At 42.7% G+C, this 20,404-nt stretch overlaps 4 protein-coding genes across 7 annotated transcripts; 2 read left to right on the top strand and 2 right to left on the bottom strand.

Annotated features, from left to right (window-relative positions):
* Positions 1-1,066: 1,066 nt before the first annotated feature.
* Positions 1,067-5,438, bottom strand: LOC116765847 (palmitoyltransferase ZDHHC18). 3 transcript variants are annotated; one of them, XM_032655470.2, is made up of 5 exons: positions 5,185-5,438; positions 3,000-3,795; positions 2,778-2,902; positions 2,442-2,591; positions 1,067-2,355 (listed from the first exon to the last, which is right to left on the bottom strand). In XM_032655470.2, the coding sequence occupies exons 2-5, from the start codon at positions 3,750-3,752 to the stop codon at positions 1,983-1,985; spliced, it is 1,401 nt and encodes a 466-aa protein (XP_032511361.2). In that variant the 5' UTR covers positions 3,753-3,795; positions 5,185-5,438; the 3' UTR covers positions 1,067-1,982. The 3 variants fall into 3 exon arrangements, with proteins under 3 accessions (XP_032511361.2, XP_032511362.2, XP_061377962.1); XM_032655471.2 differs by having other exon boundaries at positions 1,067-2,319; XM_061521978.1 differs by lacking the exon at positions 5,185-5,438 and adding an exon at positions 4,638-5,176.
* A 286-nt stretch (positions 5,439-5,724) lies between these two features.
* LOC116765927 (solute carrier family 35 member E1 homolog) lies at positions 5,725-7,884 on the top strand. The gene is made up of 2 exons (XM_032655576.2): positions 5,725-6,313; positions 6,396-7,884. Exons 1-2 carry the CDS (start codon positions 5,998-6,000, stop codon positions 7,019-7,021), a joined length of 942 nt encoding a protein of 313 aa, XP_032511467.1. The 5' UTR covers positions 5,725-5,997; the 3' UTR covers positions 7,022-7,884.
* Positions 7,885-8,764: 880 nt separating this feature from the next.
* Positions 8,765-18,632, top strand: LOC133319010 (uncharacterized). Of its 2 annotated transcripts, XM_061521814.1 has the most exons (3): positions 17,876-18,095; positions 18,169-18,319; positions 18,382-18,632. In XM_061521814.1, the coding sequence occupies exons 1-3, from the start codon at positions 17,948-17,950 to the stop codon at positions 18,515-18,517; spliced, it is 435 nt and encodes a 144-aa protein (XP_061377798.1). In that variant the 5' UTR covers positions 17,876-17,947; the 3' UTR covers positions 18,518-18,632. The 2 variants fall into 2 exon arrangements, 1 of the variants encoding a protein (XP_061377798.1); XR_009752716.1 differs by lacking the exon at positions 17,876-18,095 and adding an exon at positions 8,765-8,902 and having other exon boundaries at positions 18,169-18,632.
* On the bottom strand, positions 14,588-20,161 carry LOC116765533 (endoplasmin). The gene is made up of 10 exons (XM_032655016.2): positions 19,986-20,161; positions 19,609-19,698; positions 17,445-17,605; positions 16,876-17,327; positions 16,529-16,709; positions 16,287-16,459; positions 16,028-16,211; positions 15,777-15,943; positions 15,374-15,699; positions 14,588-15,295 (listed from the first exon to the last, which is right to left on the bottom strand). Exons 1-10 carry the CDS (start codon positions 20,029-20,031, stop codon positions 14,748-14,750), a joined length of 2,328 nt encoding a protein of 775 aa, XP_032510907.1. The 5' UTR covers positions 20,032-20,161; the 3' UTR covers positions 14,588-14,747.
* Positions 20,162-20,404: the final 243 nt, after the last annotated feature.

Here is a 20,404-nt window from a genome sequence, read left to right as displayed (position 1 = left end):
ATCTCTTCCTCCTCCTATCTTCATCCCGGGACTAAGTCCCAGGTATCTGCAGAGTTAGCAAACTGCCGATACTATTAAATCACCTCTATTAAATCTACACTTGTGGGTTGTGACTAAATTAGTTAATCTATGGTAATTCTTGCTTTAGATTCCCTCTTAGACGCAACAACACGCATAATAATTTTTTTCACAACTTTCAAATCATTTCCTATAGCCTGGCGTAAGGCATTTGTTCACCCACTATCCCTTACCTACCATCTCATTATCTTCCCATTTCCATCCTCCCGTTCCCATCTAAAGTCATAGAAGTACTTGAGTAAATTCAACATATCTCACCCAGAATTGGTTGTTTAATCCTTATCAATCAGCCTTCAGTTAGGTCACAGTAAGACAACTACATTGCTGTAACTCACTGAAGGCTATGTTCTATATGTTATGTTCGTAAGTCTATGGATAAAAAAACATGTTACATTATTAGTTCTCATTGACTTTAGTAATGCATTCAATGCCGTTGATTTGATCTGCTCCTGGCTCTTTAATATTTCCGGCTCTGTTTTACAATGGTTCTCTTCGTATCTTGGAGGGGTGACAGGCAACTCTTGGTATTGAGCAATCTGACTTGTGTGCGATCGACTCCGATGTTTCTCGAGGCGATATTTTATCACCCTTATTAGTCTCGATACAGCCTGCAAATCACACCAGTTTCATGGGCGAATCATTCACTGTGGTTGCTACACTGTGGAACACGACTACACGACTGGGGACTGATGTGCCTGATAATTTCCGAAGAGCGCCAAGTCGCAATTCTTTTAAGTAACTGCTTATGAAGCACCTCCTTGCTAGTTAATTAATAAATTAATTAAAAAAAATATGAGTCAGAACATGTATATAATTAAATATAATATGTATGTACATTATTAATATAGAAAATATCTCTCATTGTGTTATAAATAATGTATACTAAACGTTGGCTGGTAGAGAATGCTGTTTAAGAATAAAGCCCACCTCTTTGTGCATTTATCAATTTTATGGGAAATAAAGAATAAAAAAAAGATAAAATCGTGCATTAATTAAAAAAACAAAAAATGTTTTCTTACTTTATTATTATCTTTTATGCGACCTTCGTGACATTAAAAACAAACATTTAAAAAAGCTCAAAGACGGTAAACTTAGTGGGGCAACATTAAGTCGCACTCGGCAGCGACCGTTGAAGTAGAGCCTTCCGAACGAGAGACAAACTAAGTGGTGAAAACTACTTCTGGAGTGGAAGAGATGCAGGTGTTGAAGCAATGTCGGCGTGACGCTTCCAGAGCCGTCACGTGGCAAAGCCGGCGGTCACAACGACCTGCTGCTGCGGTAATCACAGGTTTTAACACATAAGAACGCCGTGTTTGGTTATAATCCAAGCGGACCCGTGTTCAGCGGGTTCGCGCTTCACGTACTCGTGTGGCTTAGTATTTTTGGTGTTTCGGTTTATTTAAAAGTGCTGTTAGTGAGAAGCCTCAATCTTCGGTGTTCATCGACCTAGCGTTGGTTATCCACAGAAAAGCAGCATAACACATTTTCTAGCGGACCGAAACCCATCGGCGACTAGCGCCGCTAGTGAAAACGTAGACTGAAACATTTGTGAAAGCAGCGATCATCGACACCTCAACCCGTCTTACGGCTTCATGCGGAATTATATGTTCCCGAAGAAGCGTAGAGGCGGTGAAGCAAACTGTGGTCATGCCGTTTCGTAGTGACCCGAGCAGGGTCTTGGGACAGGGAACCGGTTATTATCTTCCGCGGAGTGTAATTTGACTGAAAATGATCTGCGACGTCTGTTATATACAAAATACATTTTTATTTGATTCGTCTCGCAAAGAAAATTAATAAATTATCAAATGTGTATGTACATATATTATATACATGTTTATTTATTAAACCTCATATTTATATCATGATGGACGCAGCCATCGCCACGACTACTTCGATAAACTCACTTAATATGTAACAGCAGTTAATGTATTCCATAAAACATTTGATACCGGAGGCTCGCCGGCTCGCCACCCGACCGTCTCTATGTGAGTAATGTTAAGGTCCCTTCCTGAGCCGCCTCCAGAGGACACGGGCTTCTCCGGCGTCTCCCCCGCCGCGGTCAGAGCGCGGCGGCGGGCGCCACGGGGTCGTCGAGGTCGAGCGCCGCGTCTATCATGGTGGTGTCGTGCAGCAGGCGCAGGCGCGAGGCGCTGAGCGCGGCCGCCACCGCCACCTCCTGCAGCGGCACGGGCTCGGGCTCCAGGCTGTGGTTCGTGTACGCGTGGCGCGTCGCGTCGCCACCTTCGAACAGATTCGTGTAACTCCCGCCGAGGGCTCCTGCCCGCGCCGGAAGCCGAGGACCTTAGCTGATCTATGTGCGGTGAAATTAAAAGTTACTCGAGAAGGTTTCGTTCTTTACTCACCGTTCCTGTGTGTCGGTGCGGGCGAGTGCGAGGTCGGCTAGGGGTGCGGGGGCTGCGGGGGGTCCCGGGGCCGGGGCAGGGGGCACGCACATGATGTGAGCGAAGCGCGGCGGTAGGTCGTCGCGTGTGTCGCTCGACAAGACACCGCGCCTGCATCGAATGGACCCTTGAGATCTTCCGAATCGTTATATTTTATAATATACGTCCCACAATCGCTATGAAGCACGAGGGATGACCGCGGTTCTTAGGCAATCAAACTGTTGTCTGCGTATGATGTTCTCTTTCATCTATTTGTGCGGAGGACATTTTGTAGCTCGGGTCACAGCATTCACTCACCGGTCGATGAGACTCGGCGCGAGGGGACCGCAGAGAACATGCCAGCAATTTGCGCACGCGTTACCGCGCGAGTACGGGTTCGTGCCCGCACCTCCCGAGCCGCGGCGGGAGAATGATCCCTTTATCTGACGGACACGGACGGAACGATCGGATTAATACTTGTTCTTTAAAGATAAATAAGTGTCGAATCAATTAAAGCGCACATTAAAGAAGAACACTCACATCCTCGTTAGTTGTCTGGTCCGTAGAGGCGAGGTAGGTGTGGAAGCCGGCCAGCCCCAGCACCGACCACACTGACAGGAAGCACACGGCGGCCGCGACGGCGGAGGCGGGAGTCGCCCGCAGTGCTGCCGCCAGCCCAGCGCCTCGCGCCAGCAGCGCCAGGTGAGTCACCGCACACGCGAACACCCACACCGCCAGGAAGGAGAGCGACACCACGAACAAGTAGAAGTAGCGATAGTTGCGCTTCCCGACACAGTTGCCGACCCAGGGGCAATGGTGGTCGAAGCGGTCGACGCAATTGTCGCAGAGCGAGCAGTGCGAGGCGCGCGGCGGACGAAACATCTTGCAAGTGAAACAATACTTGAGCTTGACGGGCCGTCCGCGCACGAGCACCTCCCGAGCGCGCGGCGGCGGGCGGCCAGCGGCTCCGTCGGCCGCCTCCAGCGCTCCCAACGCGGCGGCCTCGTGCGGAGCTGCGCGCGGAATTATACCCGGATCCGACAAGGCCGTGCGCAGCAGAGCCGCCAGCGTCACTCCACACAGCGCCGCGCCCGCCGCCGGCACAGCGCCGGACACGCGCGCTGCCAGGAAGGGGCAGTCGAAGGCAAAGTGCAGCACACACGTGCCACAGATGAGAGCCAGCGTGAGCGCGAACACCCCGGGATGTGGCGCCGTCATGAGGCGTCCGTCGCACCAGAACCGGTTCCGTCCGGCGAACACCTCCCACTTGCGCGTCACGCGCCGCGACGCCATCGCCGCATCACCGCGCCCGCCGCCCTCCTCCGCCTCCCTCTCACTAATGATTTTGTGATTTTAGCATGTTAAACATTCTATGCTATGCTATTCTATCTTTTATTAATTGTTTAGGGTAATTTTATGGCAATGGCTCCATAAAATAAATTTTGTAAAGATTTCCTGTATGTCACTCTTCTCAAGTACAAAGTACCAACTAATAAAAAATATCCATATCAACATCTGTCGCTGTATGGGTACATCTCCCACAGATCTCTTTTCTCACAAATTCTTAATATATATATATAGATAAATTTCTGGGCATAAGTGATTACTATGATAGATAGATAGAATTGCCATATATTGAATTAAAAAGGAAAAAACTTTGTAATTGAGGCCAACCATACAAAATGTTAAGACTTCTAATTTCTAACTTCTAATGTTCAAACATTGCTTGTACCAGACCAATTGAGGTGGATTTTGTAAAATGATAAGGATTTGACCTTTTTAAGTGATTTTGAGATTTTCTAGTGATGTATTTCATTGATATATAAGAAGTGTTTATATCAAAAACCAATTCCTTTAGATATATTTTTGTTATTCGCATTATCTTCTTATATTCCATAAAAATGCCATTTGTTAGTATTCAATATTACAACAAAACTTCAACCCAAATGTCGTTGAACTCCTTACAGTCATTTAAACAATAAGAAACAACCGACCCTCATACATAATGTAACTCTTATATGTGGAAATGTTTCAAAGCATCTCACATATCTTGCTGTAAAAGTTTTTTTTCATACTAACCTGACTTGGATTGTTAATGTTTATATTATTATAATTATTGCTACTAGGAAAGTTGTTATGTTACTGAATATCTTATTGTACTTTGATAAGTAAACTTACCCTTAACCTACCTCCATACTCACAAATGTTACAATAAAAAAATATCCTCTACATAATATGAATTACTTTTACACTTTAAAATAAAACTGATGTGTCTTCATAAAATGTGGTTCTTAATTATATCACTCATTATGATATAAACTGCTACAGTAATTGGCTTAGATAAACAATTTTAAAAATTACTGTGACAAAGTGTTTTTAAATGAAAAAAATGACAAAAAGTTGTTAACGAAATAATGTTAGTGTACAAGTAAATATAAAATCATGAAGAGTTGGCATGATGTAGTTTGTAATACATCAGTAATCATTATTTTTATCATGTGTAGTATCAGTGTCATACAGATAAAGATAACATTCTCAACTAGAGAGAGGCGACTGCCGAGCACAGGACCAAATGGACCTACGGGGACTTAGAAATGTATAATTATGAAACAACGACCACTTCGATTTACATTACAATATTTAGAAAACAAGGAAAAACAAGGCGCAAGCGCAGGCGCGTCTTTCTACCTCACATACATTTAATAATAGCACTCCAACGACTTACCCTCAAAAGATCTCCGGAAGATATACTAAAGAGACTTCTTGTTGAATTTTATACAAAATATGATCAGTTTAAAAAAATAGATGTATTAAATATAAATAACGATTAAAATAATAACTTTTTCGAACGTTTGTAAAATTTTATTGATCAAATTAAATATTAGAAACTAAAAGTTCATACAATTATACTATAATTACGGTAATAAATATTTTTGCAACTAAAATAAACTTGTAGCAAAACTTTCTCCGATTCCTTTGACAACTGACATCATTTAAGTCATAGATTGTAAAACCTAGTATATAAAAAAATACAGCTTATGTATTTCAAGTCTCTGTAGAATGTTATTCAATTTTAATAGCCTAAATCATTGAAACCATAAAATTTATAATTACCAATGTTATCCTAGTCATATGGATATAGTTTCATTTTACTCACTATAGCCATCTAATTTATTATTGATGACCTGATGTAAAAAAAAGGATTCTTTCTACAGTCATGACCGCAAAAATTTGTAACTGACAAATGACAAATGTCATCCGACACTAAACAAGTGTCACGACTCACGTTACACGTCAGTCACCGTTGTTAAAGAAAATGATAAAGTCGTTGCGTTATTCAAATAATATTTATATATTACGCGGAGGTGTCTCATATTATTGTAAAATAATACGTTATAAACAAGTGGATATTAATTTAAAAAACAGAACTTTCATTGACCTCTGCGGTATATAAACTTGTAACGCAAACCATGTAGTGCCATCGTATTTACGAAAATAAAACGGGTTCTTGAGATTTTTAAAAGATATATTTATCATCATGGGATCTAGAAAAGAAGCACTAATAGTAGGATCGTTATGTGTTCTCTGGTACACTCTAAGTTCAGCTAGCAACGTGGTGGGCAAGTTGGTTTTGACCGAACTGCCTTTTCCTATGTCAGTGACTATGGTGCAGCTGACGTCCACAGTATTATACAGCATGCCCGCCTTCGCTGCTTGCGGCATACGTCGAGCGCCCTCCTTTCCGCGGTCTTATTATCTTCGTGTGCTGGGGCCCCTTGCTTTAGCCAAATTTCTTACAACGATGTTCTCTCAAATTTCTATATGGAAAGTACCGATTTCATATGCTCACACGGGTTAGTCGACTATATCAATATATTTGTAATTCTTCAACAGCTACTGGCAGTCTAATTCCTCTTTCATCTTTCTCATATTCAGTGAAGGCTACTACTCCTCTATGGACGGCAGCGCTCGCGTGGCTACTTTTCGGCGAGCGGCAGACGCCGGGCGTGCAAGGATCGCTGCTGCTAATCGCGGCCGGCGTAGCGGTCGCCTCAGCAACCGAACTTCACTTCGACGCTCAAGGTATGGGAGCGGCCCTGGCGGCTGCTGCCCTATTGAGCCTCCAGCATCTATACTCTAAGCGAGTCATGCGCGACTCGGGCGCACATCACCTACGCCTGCTGCAGCTGCTGAGCGCGCTTGCCTTGGTGCCGCTGACCCCTATCTGGATGGTCGCAGAAGCGAGTGCACTGTACTCGGCGCGGCCGGCGGCGGGTTGGACACACGCGGGTACACTGCTCGCGGCGGACGGTGCTCTGGCGTGGTTGCAGGCCGTGGCAGCGTTCAGTGTCCTGTCCCGCGTGTCTCCGCTGGCGTACGCCGTGGCGTCGGCCGCGAAACGTGCGGCCGTGGTGGCGGCTTCACTGCTGCTGCTCCGGAACCCAGCGCCGCCCCTCAATCTGGCGGGCATGGCGTTAGCAGGGCTCGGCGTGCTCGCGTACAATCGGGCTAAATTGCGGCGCCGCGAGGAAGATGCCCACCGACCACTGCTGCCTGTCTGACGTCATTTGTCAGACTTTCTCTTAGTCAAATTGAACCATATTAGATATTTTAGTAGAATAATTTTATGACATGACAAAATTACTACAAATCTCTTAATACCTTTTGTACATATTGTACATAGATAATGACAGTGTTAGTGCTAGAGTGTTATGTAATATTTTTGTATATTAAAAAAAACTATTTTTTGATATTTTGGAGGGAGTAATACTCTCTGTTACCCACAATGAATATTCACAATAGATATTTGTCAATGGCACAAAAAAATGATGGAGTAAAATTGGACGAGATGAAAATAAATATTATCAGCCTTAAAAGAACAGACCATAGGAAGAGTATTTATAGTTAGGTAGCTATTGCTCTGTGTGTGCGTTCATTGTTCAGTGTGTAATTGTTATTGACTGTGTATCTTGTTTTAAATTCTAATGCGGTGCTCAGTCAAGTATTCATATTTTATTATGTTATAGTTTTTGTAAGATCAAGTCACCACATCAACTATCACTGCTTTAGTTATTTCAAATGATTAGAATACAGAAACATCTAATGGCTTGAGAAAGATTAATATGTAGGAATTAGGAATAATGAGTGACCAAGTAACCGAAATGTTACAAAATAAAGAACACTAAGTGTGTCCAGGAACCATATAGGGTGGAAGTATTTTCTGCATCAGACAGCAGCAGATGCTGAGCTTGGCCTGACTTTTTTATGTATTTATAAAAAAGATAAACTGAAAAAATTGGAAGGTCACTTATTACAATAATGTATTTTGTTAAGTATTTTTGTTGATAGTATAATAAATTTGTTTGATTTTTTTTATATATATTCATGAAATAAGAACCTATAACATTAAATTATGAATTTCTGACCTCACTTTATTTACTACACAATAACTTTGTAAAGACGAAGCCTCTCAGCATTCCGTGGACTCACCGTGAGGATGCCGGGTCCATCGCGTTGTAGGGAGAGGAGCTTCATCAGTGCCTGGGACTTGTGATCCAGGTGTAGGTTTAAGGGGCCCCTATCTAACGCGCCATAAACGCACATTTCCACCGTCCAAGCTCTTCTCTCTACCTAACAAAATTTGAAATGAACCTACTAGGGCTGCCCTCGACGCACGTACCAAGAATGAACTGATGTTAGTTCTGGACAGGCCCAAGGCTTTTAGTAGGCTTAGCTGTTATTATAAGGCCCAAGAGATTTACAACGAGCAAAGTACAAATTTACAACGAACCTATTCTTAGTGAGTTCGTAATACTTGTTGACCTTGATGGCATGGTCTTTTACAACTTTAAATTTTGAATGAGAAGACGTAACTAAATCAGAAAACTATAGTTTACATTTTATAACGGAGGAAACGTGAAGAGCCGTAGAGACACATCACTATCCAAAATCATAGAATCGATTGGTGATTTGATGGTCCATGATATTGATAATGTAGCTAACTTAAGTTGTGCCCAGGAATTATATTTTTGGTTATTTATTATTTGCTATAAATACTGATCATTTTCCGGAGAAGTCACTTGTTTGTAAAAAAAAGTACCTATATTCGATGAAACTTACTTCCTAGGTGGGGCCCAGGTCTCAAAGGGGGCATAAATATTTAAATAAAATAGAGGCAATTAAGCACAAGTCTTTTCCTCCCGACTATTTTAATGCAATACACCTAGTATCAGTGCCAAATCTAACAATAAAAGCATTTTGTTGCATAAAAGTATACGTCACTGATTATTAATACTTCTATATTCGTTTGACTACCGCAATATTAACTGGGTGATTAGAATTGTCAAGTTCTTCGGTATTGTAAGCGGAGGGCGGTTTCTGCCGCGGGGAAGCCTGAGCGCTTTACAACTCTACATAAATAACCTCCTTGTTCGCACCTCGAGGTGAGTGATCACTGGAACTTGACTTCTGTTGAGTTTCACATTATTCAGTTAGTGGTAATTTAAAACGTGAATCCGTCAATTAATTGTTGATTTATTATATATACTTGCAGATGTAAGTGTATTTGATTTTTTTTAAATATTATAACTATTTAAATTTCATCAAGTGAAAAAATTATGTTTTATATACCTATAGTTAAATCATATTTCTTTTGTAGGTATATGCTTCCTCTCTCATATTCAATTTATTTTAATATATATTGTTCATACTGTTCTCAACGAGCCCTTGCAGTTTTGTCTTCAGTCTTTTTTGCCAGCAATGCTCGACCAAAGAATAAATGAAAAGAGGTCGTCTTGAAAAGCATTTTAAGACGGAACATAGTGTTGATTTTGATTTGCGTTACTTTAAAGAAAGGAAATTGGAAAATGACAACATTAGTATTTATTAACTGCACGTATTTTAACTAATGATGGATTTTATTGAGCCACTTACCAAATTAAAAAAAAAACACATTATGGGAAAGGAATTGATAAAACCCTTAATATCTGCATTTCTAAAAACGGTTCTGGAAGATGTAAAAGGTATATCACTCAGTAACAATACTGTTAGCATAAAAATAGGCGGACAAAGTTAGTGAAGATATTGAAAAATAACTTGTAGAAAGCAAGACAATTCTCAGTGAAAATGGGTGAGTTAACTTAGAGAGACAGTGAGGCAGTATATATCAAGAAAACAAAAAACGTTTCGATGCAAAGCAAAGATATTTAGTTTCGTAAAGAAATATTACATTATTAAGTTTTATCAGAATAATGTTACTAACACATAAAGTAACAGATACGACTTGACTTGTTATTGTCAATCACTCAAATATTCTCTCCGCTGATTAAAAATAATTGGATTTCTCGACATGGATATTTGAAATAAATAAGTCCGTAAAAATAGTATATAAAAGGATCGATGGCATAGATTTGTAAATTCTATTATTGGCATTAGTGCAAATATTCGGATTTACAAATATTATCAACAAGCGATTTTATTTTACAGTTATAGTTAAATCAAGTTATTGCTCGTCTATATATTTTTTTTCTTAATAGCAATTTCCAAATATTAGCCCATGATGCCCACACCAAGGGCGGATGGGCAGGATGGAGGGCACATCCTTATAAAATATGAAATGCTTGCTATCCATATATTTATTTGTTTGTTAATATTTTTAATTGATATAGTAGGTACACCATTAACAATGAATGTTTTCCAGCGGTCTGTCGTGTCCACAGTTCTATTTTTGCAGAACTTTCACTGCCAACTATAACCGGGCGTTTTGTATACGTAGATGACAGCACAGTTGTGGAGTGGCATCAAAACAGCCCTGAGCCAGGCGGAATCTACTAGAGTTGGAAAAGGAGGTGATCCGTGATAGTAAATTGTCTTAATTTCACCGTTTAGGCAGTCTTCATACGGTGTGATGATTTATATGACATTTTACTGTACCAAAACACAAAAGTGTCTTTTCACCGAAAAAGCAGCACAGTTCATGTCGTACGCGGAATACTGCTATCACATTTGGGCAGGCGGTGCGAAATGTTACCTTACTACTATAGTCTGCGTGGAGAGACGTGTAAAAAAGATTAATTATTGGTGGCGACAGCCTCCTCCTTCCTCATGCGCAGCTCCAAGGAATTGGAACAGTTTACCAGCTTCCGTGTTTCCTTCCAATTATAATTAGGATGCTATCAAGACTAGAGTTAATATCCTGTTACTGAGATAGCGCGTTTGTCGCCTTAGCCTTCATTTGAACTTTCCAATACGTGAAATGAAGTCAAGCACTGTCCTGTCAGAATTAAAAGAAAATCAAAATAATAAAATCTTACAGACAAATATCTCAGATGTTAGTCAGAAAAGAAAAGATCTTTTGGACCTTGAAAAGATATTGCTATTGACAGCACTGAAGACATCGCTGCCGAGTGCCGTATATGAGTTTTGGACTGATACTTCTACGAAAAATACTGGAAACATGGTTTGTAGTATACCCAAGTAAGAAAGAAACACAACCGAGTTTATACGAGTTACTCAGATTACACAGTTTATAGAAGCATATGAAGAAAGAGGGTCAGATAACAGTTCAAACAAATCAATTCCTAGAAACAAAGTAGTTCGCCAAGTCAACAGTATTATAGTCTTGAAATTTGGAAACTCTAAACTTTCTTACTTTTATTATCTCATTCAATACCAGCATAAAGTCAGACGACATAATAGTACCCACCTGTACCTGCATGCTGCAACAACTTACTAATGACTTGATTCAACTGTAAAAGTATTTTATAGGCAGATAATAAAATTAAAAGATCGCAACAACAGCCGTTTAAGTACACGTAGGTGAAGCGAATTATGCGATTACCGAGGTCCTAGAATGACAATGTCATTTTTATGTTTAGTTAAGTCTTTTATTTTTCTTACAAAATATTTAAGCCTTAATTAGGCATAGCACGATTTATCGACTACCTAGGTAATTGGAGTTTTATAGAGATCTTTGTCTTTTTTTTCAATTCATAAAACCTTTATTTGATTTCCAATATTTATATCTTTCGTATGAAGCTAAACATGTTTTACTGAAGAATTCATTTTGAAGAAATTCAATATTCAAAGAAAGTGGTCGTCGTATACCCTATACCCTATTAATGACGGTAGTATGATATGGACACTGTTCCCGTTATACAAGAGATGATCTTGCAATAAAAATATAATATTGGTCAGTGACATATCTATAAATGACACATTGACTTTGATATTACAAATCATTATCTATACTTATAATAAAATCGTTCACGGAGTCAATTCTGTACATTGAAAATAAATCCCTATAGGGGTATTCCTAGAAGAAACAGACGCCAAAAATTTGATTTTTGATATTTTTGTCTTTCTGTCTGTTGTACACTTATAACTTAAAAACTACTGGACGGATTTCAATAAAATTTTATATGGGGGTTGCTGATCACCTGATACAACATTAAGGGTACCTTTTACCGCGGGAAAATGCCTCATTCCCATGGGAATATTTTTAAACTACTTTGAACCAAACTTATGTAAAGTTACTTGCATTGAACACTTAATGACATGTTGTATTTAATTAATGTATTAATTTTCGAGAGAAAATTGAATCCAATCGGCCAAGTGGTTTAAAAGTTTATATACCAATGGCAGCGCCACCTTCCGGAACCAGTTGTAATCATCCCGAAAAGTAAAGAAATACTTATAGGTACATACGAATTACAAACATACTTACGCCCGTTATTCCTAGGCCTTATCAGTGGTTAGCAAAACATTATTAGATCGTTCTTACTTACCGTGCGTTCACGTACACAGCTGGAACTTGTATGAAGAAATTTTGTATTAAGTTACGTTTTCTACGCGAACAAATCTAAAACTAAATAAAATTCATTGCCTGTTATCACTAAGGAGATTGAAGTTCAAACTATGAAGTTCCTAATTTAAAAGTAGGGATAATGAAAACAACTTATAAAACGACAGAGAGTTCCTCAGGCATAGTACATAATAGGCCCACTTTTTTTGTCTCAATTTTAATATTGTCTAACAGATCTTAGATATTATACTTTGTACAGGTAAAAATTAAGAACACACCATATTAAAAATGTTTTAATGCCAGTGCGCATCGGGCCTAATTAAGGGTTAAATGTTTAAATATGTAACAAATCTAAATGGTAGTTGACTTGTATTTTAATGAGGTATACCCGAGGTTACAGGCTGTGATCTTTCATATTTTGGGTAATGAGGAGTTATCTGCTTTGGCACTCGGCACTTCCCACTGTAACTGCGTCCTAATGATACGTTCTTGTAATCTTTCAGATTTACGTATAAAATATTTATTAAGAACTATTAGAACTAACTGGAGGTTAAAGGCCCGCCTCTCATACGTGAGGGCGCGGGTTCGAAACGTGGCAAGTACCAATGTGATCATTTTCATATGAACTTTCTAAGAGTATTTAGACACCACTGACGAACGGTGAAGTAATTCATCGTGAGAAACCTGGTCTTATAATTTCAAATTATAAGATTGAAATCGCCAACCCGTCTTGAGCAAGCGTGGTGATTAATGCTCTAACCTTCTCCATGTGAGAAGAGGCCTTTGCTCAGCAGTGAGCTCCTATAGGCTGATGATGATGATGATGAGATCTACCCCAATGTATTATCAACAAATACATGTATCTCGACCTAGGCATAAACACTGTTCGTGAGGAAATAGTCCAGGCAAGCCAAAGTACCAAGAGAAATTAGCAACCCATGCAAACGAACTCGCACAGGCCTTAAGTGGAGAGGGTGGACTACATTATAGCCGACTAAAGAGACAAGGCATTCCCAGACTCGTCCAAAGTTTTGTAAACTGAGCCAAAAGGATGGTTTGCTGGGCAGTTCAGCAATTGATTGGCCCTCGAAGAAAACAATAAAAATAACCAGGACATGTGGCTCGCATCAAACAAAACAAGTGGCATATTTAAATGAACCGTGATCACGTGAGTATGTAGTTTTTTACAAAAATAAATCACGCGTAGTTTATCCGAAAAATATTAGTTTCATTTAAATCAAGTGGCATATTGTTTTCGAACAGATTGCCGTAGCGAGAAAAAACAAAGAACTCTGAGATCACATAAAATATATTATAACAACTAAGATTAAAGCGTTTTCTTTGGTTCTCTCACAGCTCACATGTCGTCTCTCTGTCTGTTAGCTTTGCAAATAAGATTTTACGTAAATTTAATGCCAGCCTGATATGAAGCTCGCTCTCGGATGATTTACTATAACATCAGCTTTTCCAACAAAACGTTAGACGGTAACGTGACCTGGCCGCGCCTGGTCCTCTTCACATTCCATCTTATTTCTGCCACTACAGACGCACAGGCATCAGAACACATCCCCTCCCTCTATATTTTCCAATCTACTCAGACTATGAAGGCCAAGTCTTATCGGTTATCTTACCTGTACGAGTGACCAGACGAGCTCTAGATTTCTGGTAAGTCTCGTTTCCAAAGTAACGGTTCTGTGGGTTAGTCTATACGTAGGCCCTCGAAGTAATCGTTTCTAATTCACGTTTATAAAGAAGTTCTGTTCAGTTTCAGTTCTTATATTAAATAAAATCAGACTGTGAACAGCCTCGCTCCGTGCTCGGTCCCGGCCGCCGGCTCCGCAACTCATCCACCGAATATTTCAAAGTTCATCAAAAAACTGATACGTGAATGAAGTTGAATATTGAAAAAATAACTTGAGACAAAAGTTTATAAAGATGACGTGTAGCTGTAGATTCAGTAGGGTGGTGGTGGGCGGTGGGTGGTGAGCGGTAGACGTTCTCGACTTCTCGTGTCCCAGCACTATACCAACAAGTCTAGGATCGCGGTCCAAGCGTAGTGCCAAGTGAGACAGATGCTACTGTGTTTCAATAATCTCTATTCCAATGCGACCAGAGCTTGTCGCGACACTATTTGAAATAATAATTGTGTATGTATGTTCGCCCTCCTCCCCGCTCCCCGCCGCCCGTCTGCTGTGTGTCGTCATGATAAGGGACTGCGGGGGGTTCGACGAACGACAACATTACACTTTTTAAGAGAAGGCGCGGACCCTGACTGAGTAAGGGAGAATGTCAGTTTGGCTAAATACAAATATGAAAGACGGTTCAGTGAATCGAAATAAATTAATATTACTGTTTATTTACAGAAATCATGTTCTGACACTGTCGGTGAACTTATATACGAAATGTAAAAATAGGCAGTCTCAATGAGGTCCCGGCGGCCGTCCGCGGACCGGCCCCGCACACACGCACACTCCGGGCGACGCAGGTTACAGCTCCTCGTGTGCGTCGTCTTCGGCGTCCAGCTCGTGGTCGTCGGCGGCGGCCTCGGGCTCCAGGTCGTCGTCTTCGAGCGCGGCTGAGGGCGCCAGGCCCAGCGCCCGCTGCAGCATGTCGTCCACCTGGTCGGCGAACTCCCCGGCCTGGCCCTCCTGCAGCATGTACCCCGAGCGCAGCGCCGCCGTGCGGTGCATGGTGCGCGCCGCGTCCAGGGCGAGTGGGTCGTCGGGGTCGTCCCTCACGCGCCGCAGCAGCTCGCGCACGACGGGGTGGCGCGGGTTGATCTCCAGCGTCTTCTTCTGGGTGAGATGGTGGCGCCGCTGCGCGTCGTCCGCCTTCTGATGAGCGTTGGACATGGCGAGCCTCTCCATGTTGCCTGTCCATCCGAAGGCGGTGGCGGCTAGTGCGGCGGGCGAGCGCGCCAGGCGCCGCGACACCTGCGCGCGGGTGATCCAGGCCGACAGCTTGTCCCCGAGCCACTTGGTGAGCGGTTCGAACTCCTTCTTGTACGCCTCCAGCTGCTCCTTTTGCCGGTCGTCTGTGAAACGAATGCGTTTAGGTAACATTTCTATGGCGGAATCCGTCGCTTCTCGAATCTCCGTCACGCGACACTCACCCTCGTCGAGGTCGAAGATCTCCTTGGCGATGTTCTGGAACTTTTTCCCGTCGTACTCGGGCAGAGACGACAGGCAGTACTCATCCACGGCCTCCGTGAGGTAGAGCACTTCGTAGCCGGCGCGGACCAGACGCTCGGCGAAAGGCGAGCGCTCCACCTCGGCCCTACTGGCGCCTGCGATGTAGTAGATGTGGGACTGTCCCTGCTTCATGCGGGACACGTAGTCGCTCAGGAAGGTCATGTCGGAGCCGCGCGACGAGTGGAACCGCAGCAGCTTGGCCAGGCGCGAACGGTTGGACGGGTCCTCCATCACGCCGAGCTTGATGCTGTTGAGATACGTATGTTCGTTAGACAAGTCTCCCCCTCCTCTCCCCTAGTCTCCTACCTGCCTCCCGACACTCACTTGGTAGAGTATTCCTTCCAGAAGTGCTCGTACTCGTCGTCGGGGATCTTCTTGAGCATGTCGAGAGCTTTCCGCACGAGCTTCTTCTTGATGATCTTTATGAGTTTATGTTGCTGGAGGGTCTCCCGGCTCACGTTCAGCGGCAGGTCGTCCGAGTCCACGATGCCCTGTTACAGATCATAGAGGTCGCTGCAGTTCGACTGATGTCTTCGTAACAAATATAACAAATGTTTAGTGAAGTGGACAGGAACCTGTATGAAGGCGAGGTAGTTGGGCATGAGGTCGTTGAACTCGTCGGTGATGAAGACGCGGCGCACGTACAGCTTGATGTGATCCGTTTTGGTGCCGTAGCGGTTGAAGGACTCCGCGGGCTGCACACGGGGAACAAACAACAGCGCGCGGAACGTCACCTCGCCCTCCGCCACGAAGTGGGCTCTGAAAGGAACAACACGGCATTGTAAACGTGTCACCCACACCCACACGCACGCTCACAACCTCACACACACTCACTTGGCGAGCGGTGCCGCCGTGTCCTTGGTGAGACTCTTGTAGAACTGCGTGTACTCATCGTCGAGCACCTCAGCCGGCTTCCTGGTCCAGATGGGCTTGTTGTCGTTCATGATCTCCCAGTCCCAGATGGTCTTCTCGGTCTTCTTGGTGTCGGCTTTGTCCTCGGACTCCACCTGTGGGATGCAAGTTCACGTGACGTCAGTCTGCTCGCTTCTTCATGTCGTCCCGCATGTCCGACCTACCTTAGCGTCCTCGTCCGCGTCGTCCGCGGCGTCGGCGTCCTGGTCCACGGGCTCCTCGACCGTCTCGGTCCGCGAGGCCCACAGGTGTATGGGGAAGTTGATGAACTGCGAGTACTTCTTGACGAGCGCTCGGATGGTGTCCGGCTGAAGGTAGTCCGCAGCCTCCTCCTTCATGTGCAGCCTGCCAGCGAGGACATTGATCGTTATTGTTATATATTTTAAAAAAGAGAACTAAAATATCTGACATCTCTCCGCCATGTCATTACGTGCACGACCCGCCGCCTCACTACACGTGGCCTCGGCGATCTTCGGGATAGTGTATGTTGACGAATGTAGTTTGTACTCACGTGATGTGTGTGCCTCTCTTCAGAGTGTTCCCGCGCGGGTCGAGCGCCACGCTGAATGAGTTGGCGTCCGACTCCCACACGTGCTGGTCGTCGTCCGCGTGTTTGGAGACGACCGTGACCTTGTCCGCCACCAGGAAAGCGGAGTAGAAGCCCACTCCGAACTGACCGATCATGTCGTTCATCTCTTGCGCGCCTCCTTTCTCCACATCCTGCATCTTGGACAGGAAGTCTGCCGTCCCCGACTTGGCGATGGTGCCGAGGTTGGTGATAAGGTCGTTCTTGGTCATGCCCACCCCCGAGTCGATGATGTGCAGGAGTCGCTTGTCTGGCTCCGCCTTGATGCGTACGCTCAAATCAGGGTTGACGTCCAAGACCTCGCGCTGTGTAAGAGACAGCAGTCGGATCTTGTCCAGCGCATCCGACCCGTTGGAGATCAGCTCGCGGAGGAAGATCTGTGGAGCGACGGACGTGAATCATAATTATTTCCCAGGAATATAAATAAACATCTCTAAACAGTCTGTGTAAGGAACACTTCGAAAATTTCCCTTAAAAAAAAATAAGCAACCGACCTCCTTGTTTCTGTATAACGAGTTGATGATCAGCTTCATCATGCGGTTCACCTCCGTTTGGAAGGTATAGTTCTGTGCGTTTTTATGCATCTCTCGCTGCTGAGCCACACTCAGCGTGTCGGGGGAGATGGCCTCCTCCTCACGCAGCACAGCCTCCGCATCTGTCGCACCGTGACCATGACATAATCAGTATGAATATCAAATATAAACAATATCTATGGCAGAAAATAAAAAATCTAGACAACCGGGAATATGCAAAAATTTGTCTCTCTATACGTTCACATTACTGCACCGCTTCGACTAAAGCGACACACACGATCTAGAAACCACCATTCATGGCAACCAAAATAAATTCGTTACAAGGCAACCATGTTATCGACGAAATAATCGTCGATATTAGAATACCCAGATATTCTAATATCGATACTATTAAAAATTCTAGTAATCATTTGTCATTCAACCTTCTAGTCCGAGTGATTTAAAAGATTCACATTCTCATATTTATGATGTCGATCGAACAGAGCGAGCGGGAGCGGGAGACCTGTCCTTCTGAACCAAACAATTTGCACAGAAAATCCTTTAAGCTACGCTTCGCCTCCCAACGTGAACTCGGTCGCTCCTACGTGTCAGCAATAAAACCGCTCGGGCTCCGTAAATACTAACAAATGTTTTTTTACTTCACGCGATGAGTTATGATGACGATAACAATCGTGTTCCTTCCCAGCGGCGGCGGTGAGCTCTAAGGAGTGGGGGAGAGTTGCCGAGGATGCGGCTGGAGCGAGGGAGGAGAACGAGAGCACCTTGAGGAGGGTGCAGGAGCTGTTCACACGAGGGCCACGGGACAAGTACCGGGCGCCGGTCACCTCCGCTCAAGAGTGAGTCGCTATACGGCGGTATCGGTTAAGGTGTTTCTCTATCACAGCGTGGGTGACGGCAGGTACGGCTGGTGGAGTGTACAGCGGACCGCCGACACGGGCCTGCTAGCTCCACCGCGCCATCACATCGCTGATTCGGCCTGGCTCAAGGAGCGCCTGAGGGTGCTCGCTGCTGATTATGGTCTCAAACGACGATAAATTCACAAACACAGGGACACATCTCAAAACATTCTACAGAAATGTGTTTTCACTGACTAAGGTCCGAATCAGTTTTGTCAAATTTGGAAAAATGTTAATAAACTAGTACTGACAACTTGGTCTGTTTTTTATTTCCAAAAGTTCTGAATGACTACACTGACATCCCGATGACGAGGTGAGTTTTTGTTTCATAATATATACCTTGTTTCTGCTGGAGAAACCCTATCACCTTGGTTTTTGAACGACTCTATATTGTCAGTCATGGAAAAAACCACATTCATAGAAAAATGACCACTACTCATACAAAGCCTGATGATGGGACACACTCAGCTCAGAGTAGAGTAATAGAGTCGGCAGAGTTGAAGGTTAGTTACTAATGTTAATGATCTCCGTATGTTGTTATCTCTAACAGTTACTCCCCCAGTTAACAACTCTGAGAGTTACATGTTTCTCTGAAGCTAGTCAAAAATAAATATGAGAATGATATTTAAACATATCCAAGCACAAAACAAACCGCTCACTCATTCTAAGGTAGCATCTTATTCTACTGTCAGTAAGGGGAGCGCCTAATTAAAATACACAATACATGAATAGAAAAAATATTGTTGTTGTGTGGTTTTGTACCGTTGTGTGATCGTCACATGAATATAGTAACTTAACATGATACAGAAACCAAGAACAGAAAATCATAAAGATAGGACACTTCATACATCAACACACTGATTAAAAATATGTGAGTGGATTTAATAATCTGATAAGAAATAAAGAATTAATTGACGGTACATTTAAATAAGAGTGAGTTATCATTGGATTACTGGTGTCACAGATAATGGGTTCCTTGTGTGGAAGTGATTACCACATCTTGATACTGGACAGTTGGTGCCTCACAGAATACACACATACCGACAGTAGTGTGTGACAACACTATTATTCAGGATAACAATGTACTTAAACATTCTTATTTCTAATTTGTTGGTATTGAAACTATTTCATTTCCATGTGACTTGACTCAAAAATACTAACAAAGATAGCTCAAATTAGTAAATACTGTATGGTTCTATGTAATACCGTTAATAAGAGGTGTCACTCACCGGTGCGCGATGCCTCCCTCGAGGCGCCGAGGTCAGCGTCCACCGTCACCTCCTCCACGCTGGGCGCGGCTTCCTGCGCCTGGATGCATCCTGGATACATATATTATGATACATTTTAAAAGGATACAAAATTATAATTAACGTCAACAAGGGAAGTTCCACTATTTCTGAAATTTCTTTAATAATAATAAATGCCTTAAATTATATTTATGAACGAAATTAACTTTTAACTGATAAGTACTGCAGGATTAGCGCCGTTAGCTTTAAGTTTTGCAATAATGTACACTACTTTTAATTTTGTGTTCGACTAAAAAATAGCAACGCGTGATTTCAAACTAAAACGATGGCAATGTTTTTTTATTCAACTATAGTATTACCTGAAAGGAGCAAGACGCCTAGCGCTAACAGGAACGAGTATTTCATTATGTATAATTCACTATATTACAGATTTATTTAAATATCTTTGATCCATAAAACCGGCGCTTGACGCCGCACAAAATTAAGGACTCGACAGTGAAACAAACGAAGTTTGTCAGCAACAGACTCCAAATTCTATATTCCATGTAATTTTATAAAAAAAAATGTTGACGATTCACAATGGTATTGGTTATAATTGTTTCTTTGCTCATTCCTTGACCAATCACTGTCAAACACGACAGTATTACAACAAATCAAAGCGTATAATAATACAAATGTCTTAATTTCATTCGCCAAAAGTGTGTTGACATAAGGCTAAGAAATGTCTTTTCAAAGATTATATACAATGAATTTATCCTTCTTTAACTAGATGATTGAA

This window comes from Danaus plexippus, chromosome 11, assembly GCF_018135715.1.
Source record: "Danaus plexippus chromosome 11, MEX_DaPlex, whole genome shotgun sequence".
Lineage (NCBI taxonomy): Eukaryota > Metazoa > Arthropoda > Insecta > Lepidoptera > Nymphalidae > Danaus > Danaus plexippus.
Note: the sequence above shows the minus strand (reverse complement) of the source record. Positions and strands in the feature narration are given on the sequence as shown.

Excerpts from the sequence above, each read along its gene's own strand:
- LOC116765847 (XM_032655470.2), bottom strand. The coding sequence starts at position 3,752 with ATGGCGTCGCGGCGCGTGACGCGCAAGTGGGAGGTGTTCGCCGGACGG. Across the intron at positions 2,903-2,999 it reads ACCAGACAACTAACGAGGAT|ATAAAGGGATCATTCTCCCG; the intron begins GTGAGTGTTCTT and ends CGTGTCCGTCAG. Across the intron at positions 2,356-2,441 it reads CGCACCGACACACAGGAACG|GAGCCCTCGGCGGGAGTTAC; the intron begins GTGAGTAAAGAA and ends CGGCGCGGGCAG.
- LOC133319010 (XM_061521814.1), top strand. The coding sequence starts at position 17,948 with ATGATGTCGATCGAACAGAGCGAGCGGGAGCGGGAGACCTGTCCTTCT. Across the intron at positions 18,096-18,168 it reads AATAAAACCGCTCGGGCTCC|CGGCGGCGGTGAGCTCTAAG; the intron begins GTAAATACTAAC and ends GTTCCTTCCCAG. Across the intron at positions 18,320-18,381 it reads CCGGTCACCTCCGCTCAAGA|GTACGGCTGGTGGAGTGTAC; the intron begins GTGAGTCGCTAT and ends GGGTGACGGCAG.
- LOC116765533 (XM_032655016.2), bottom strand. The coding sequence starts at position 20,031 with ATGAAATACTCGTTCCTGTTAGCGCTAGGCGTCTTGCTCCTTTCAG. Across the intron at positions 17,328-17,444 it reads CGTTATACAGAAACAAGGAG|ATCTTCCTCCGCGAGCTGAT; the intron begins GTCGGTTGCTTA and ends GTCGCTCCACAG. Across the intron at positions 16,710-16,875 it reads AAGAGAGGCACACACATCAC|GCTGCACATGAAGGAGGAGG; the intron begins GTGAGTACAAAC and ends CCTCGCTGGCAG.
- LOC116765927 (XM_032655576.2), top strand. The coding sequence starts at position 5,998 with ATGGGATCTAGAAAAGAAGCACTAATAGTAGGATCGTTATGTGTTCTC. Across the intron at positions 6,314-6,395 it reads GATTTCATATGCTCACACGG|TGAAGGCTACTACTCCTCTA; the intron begins GTTAGTCGACTA and ends TCTCATATTCAG.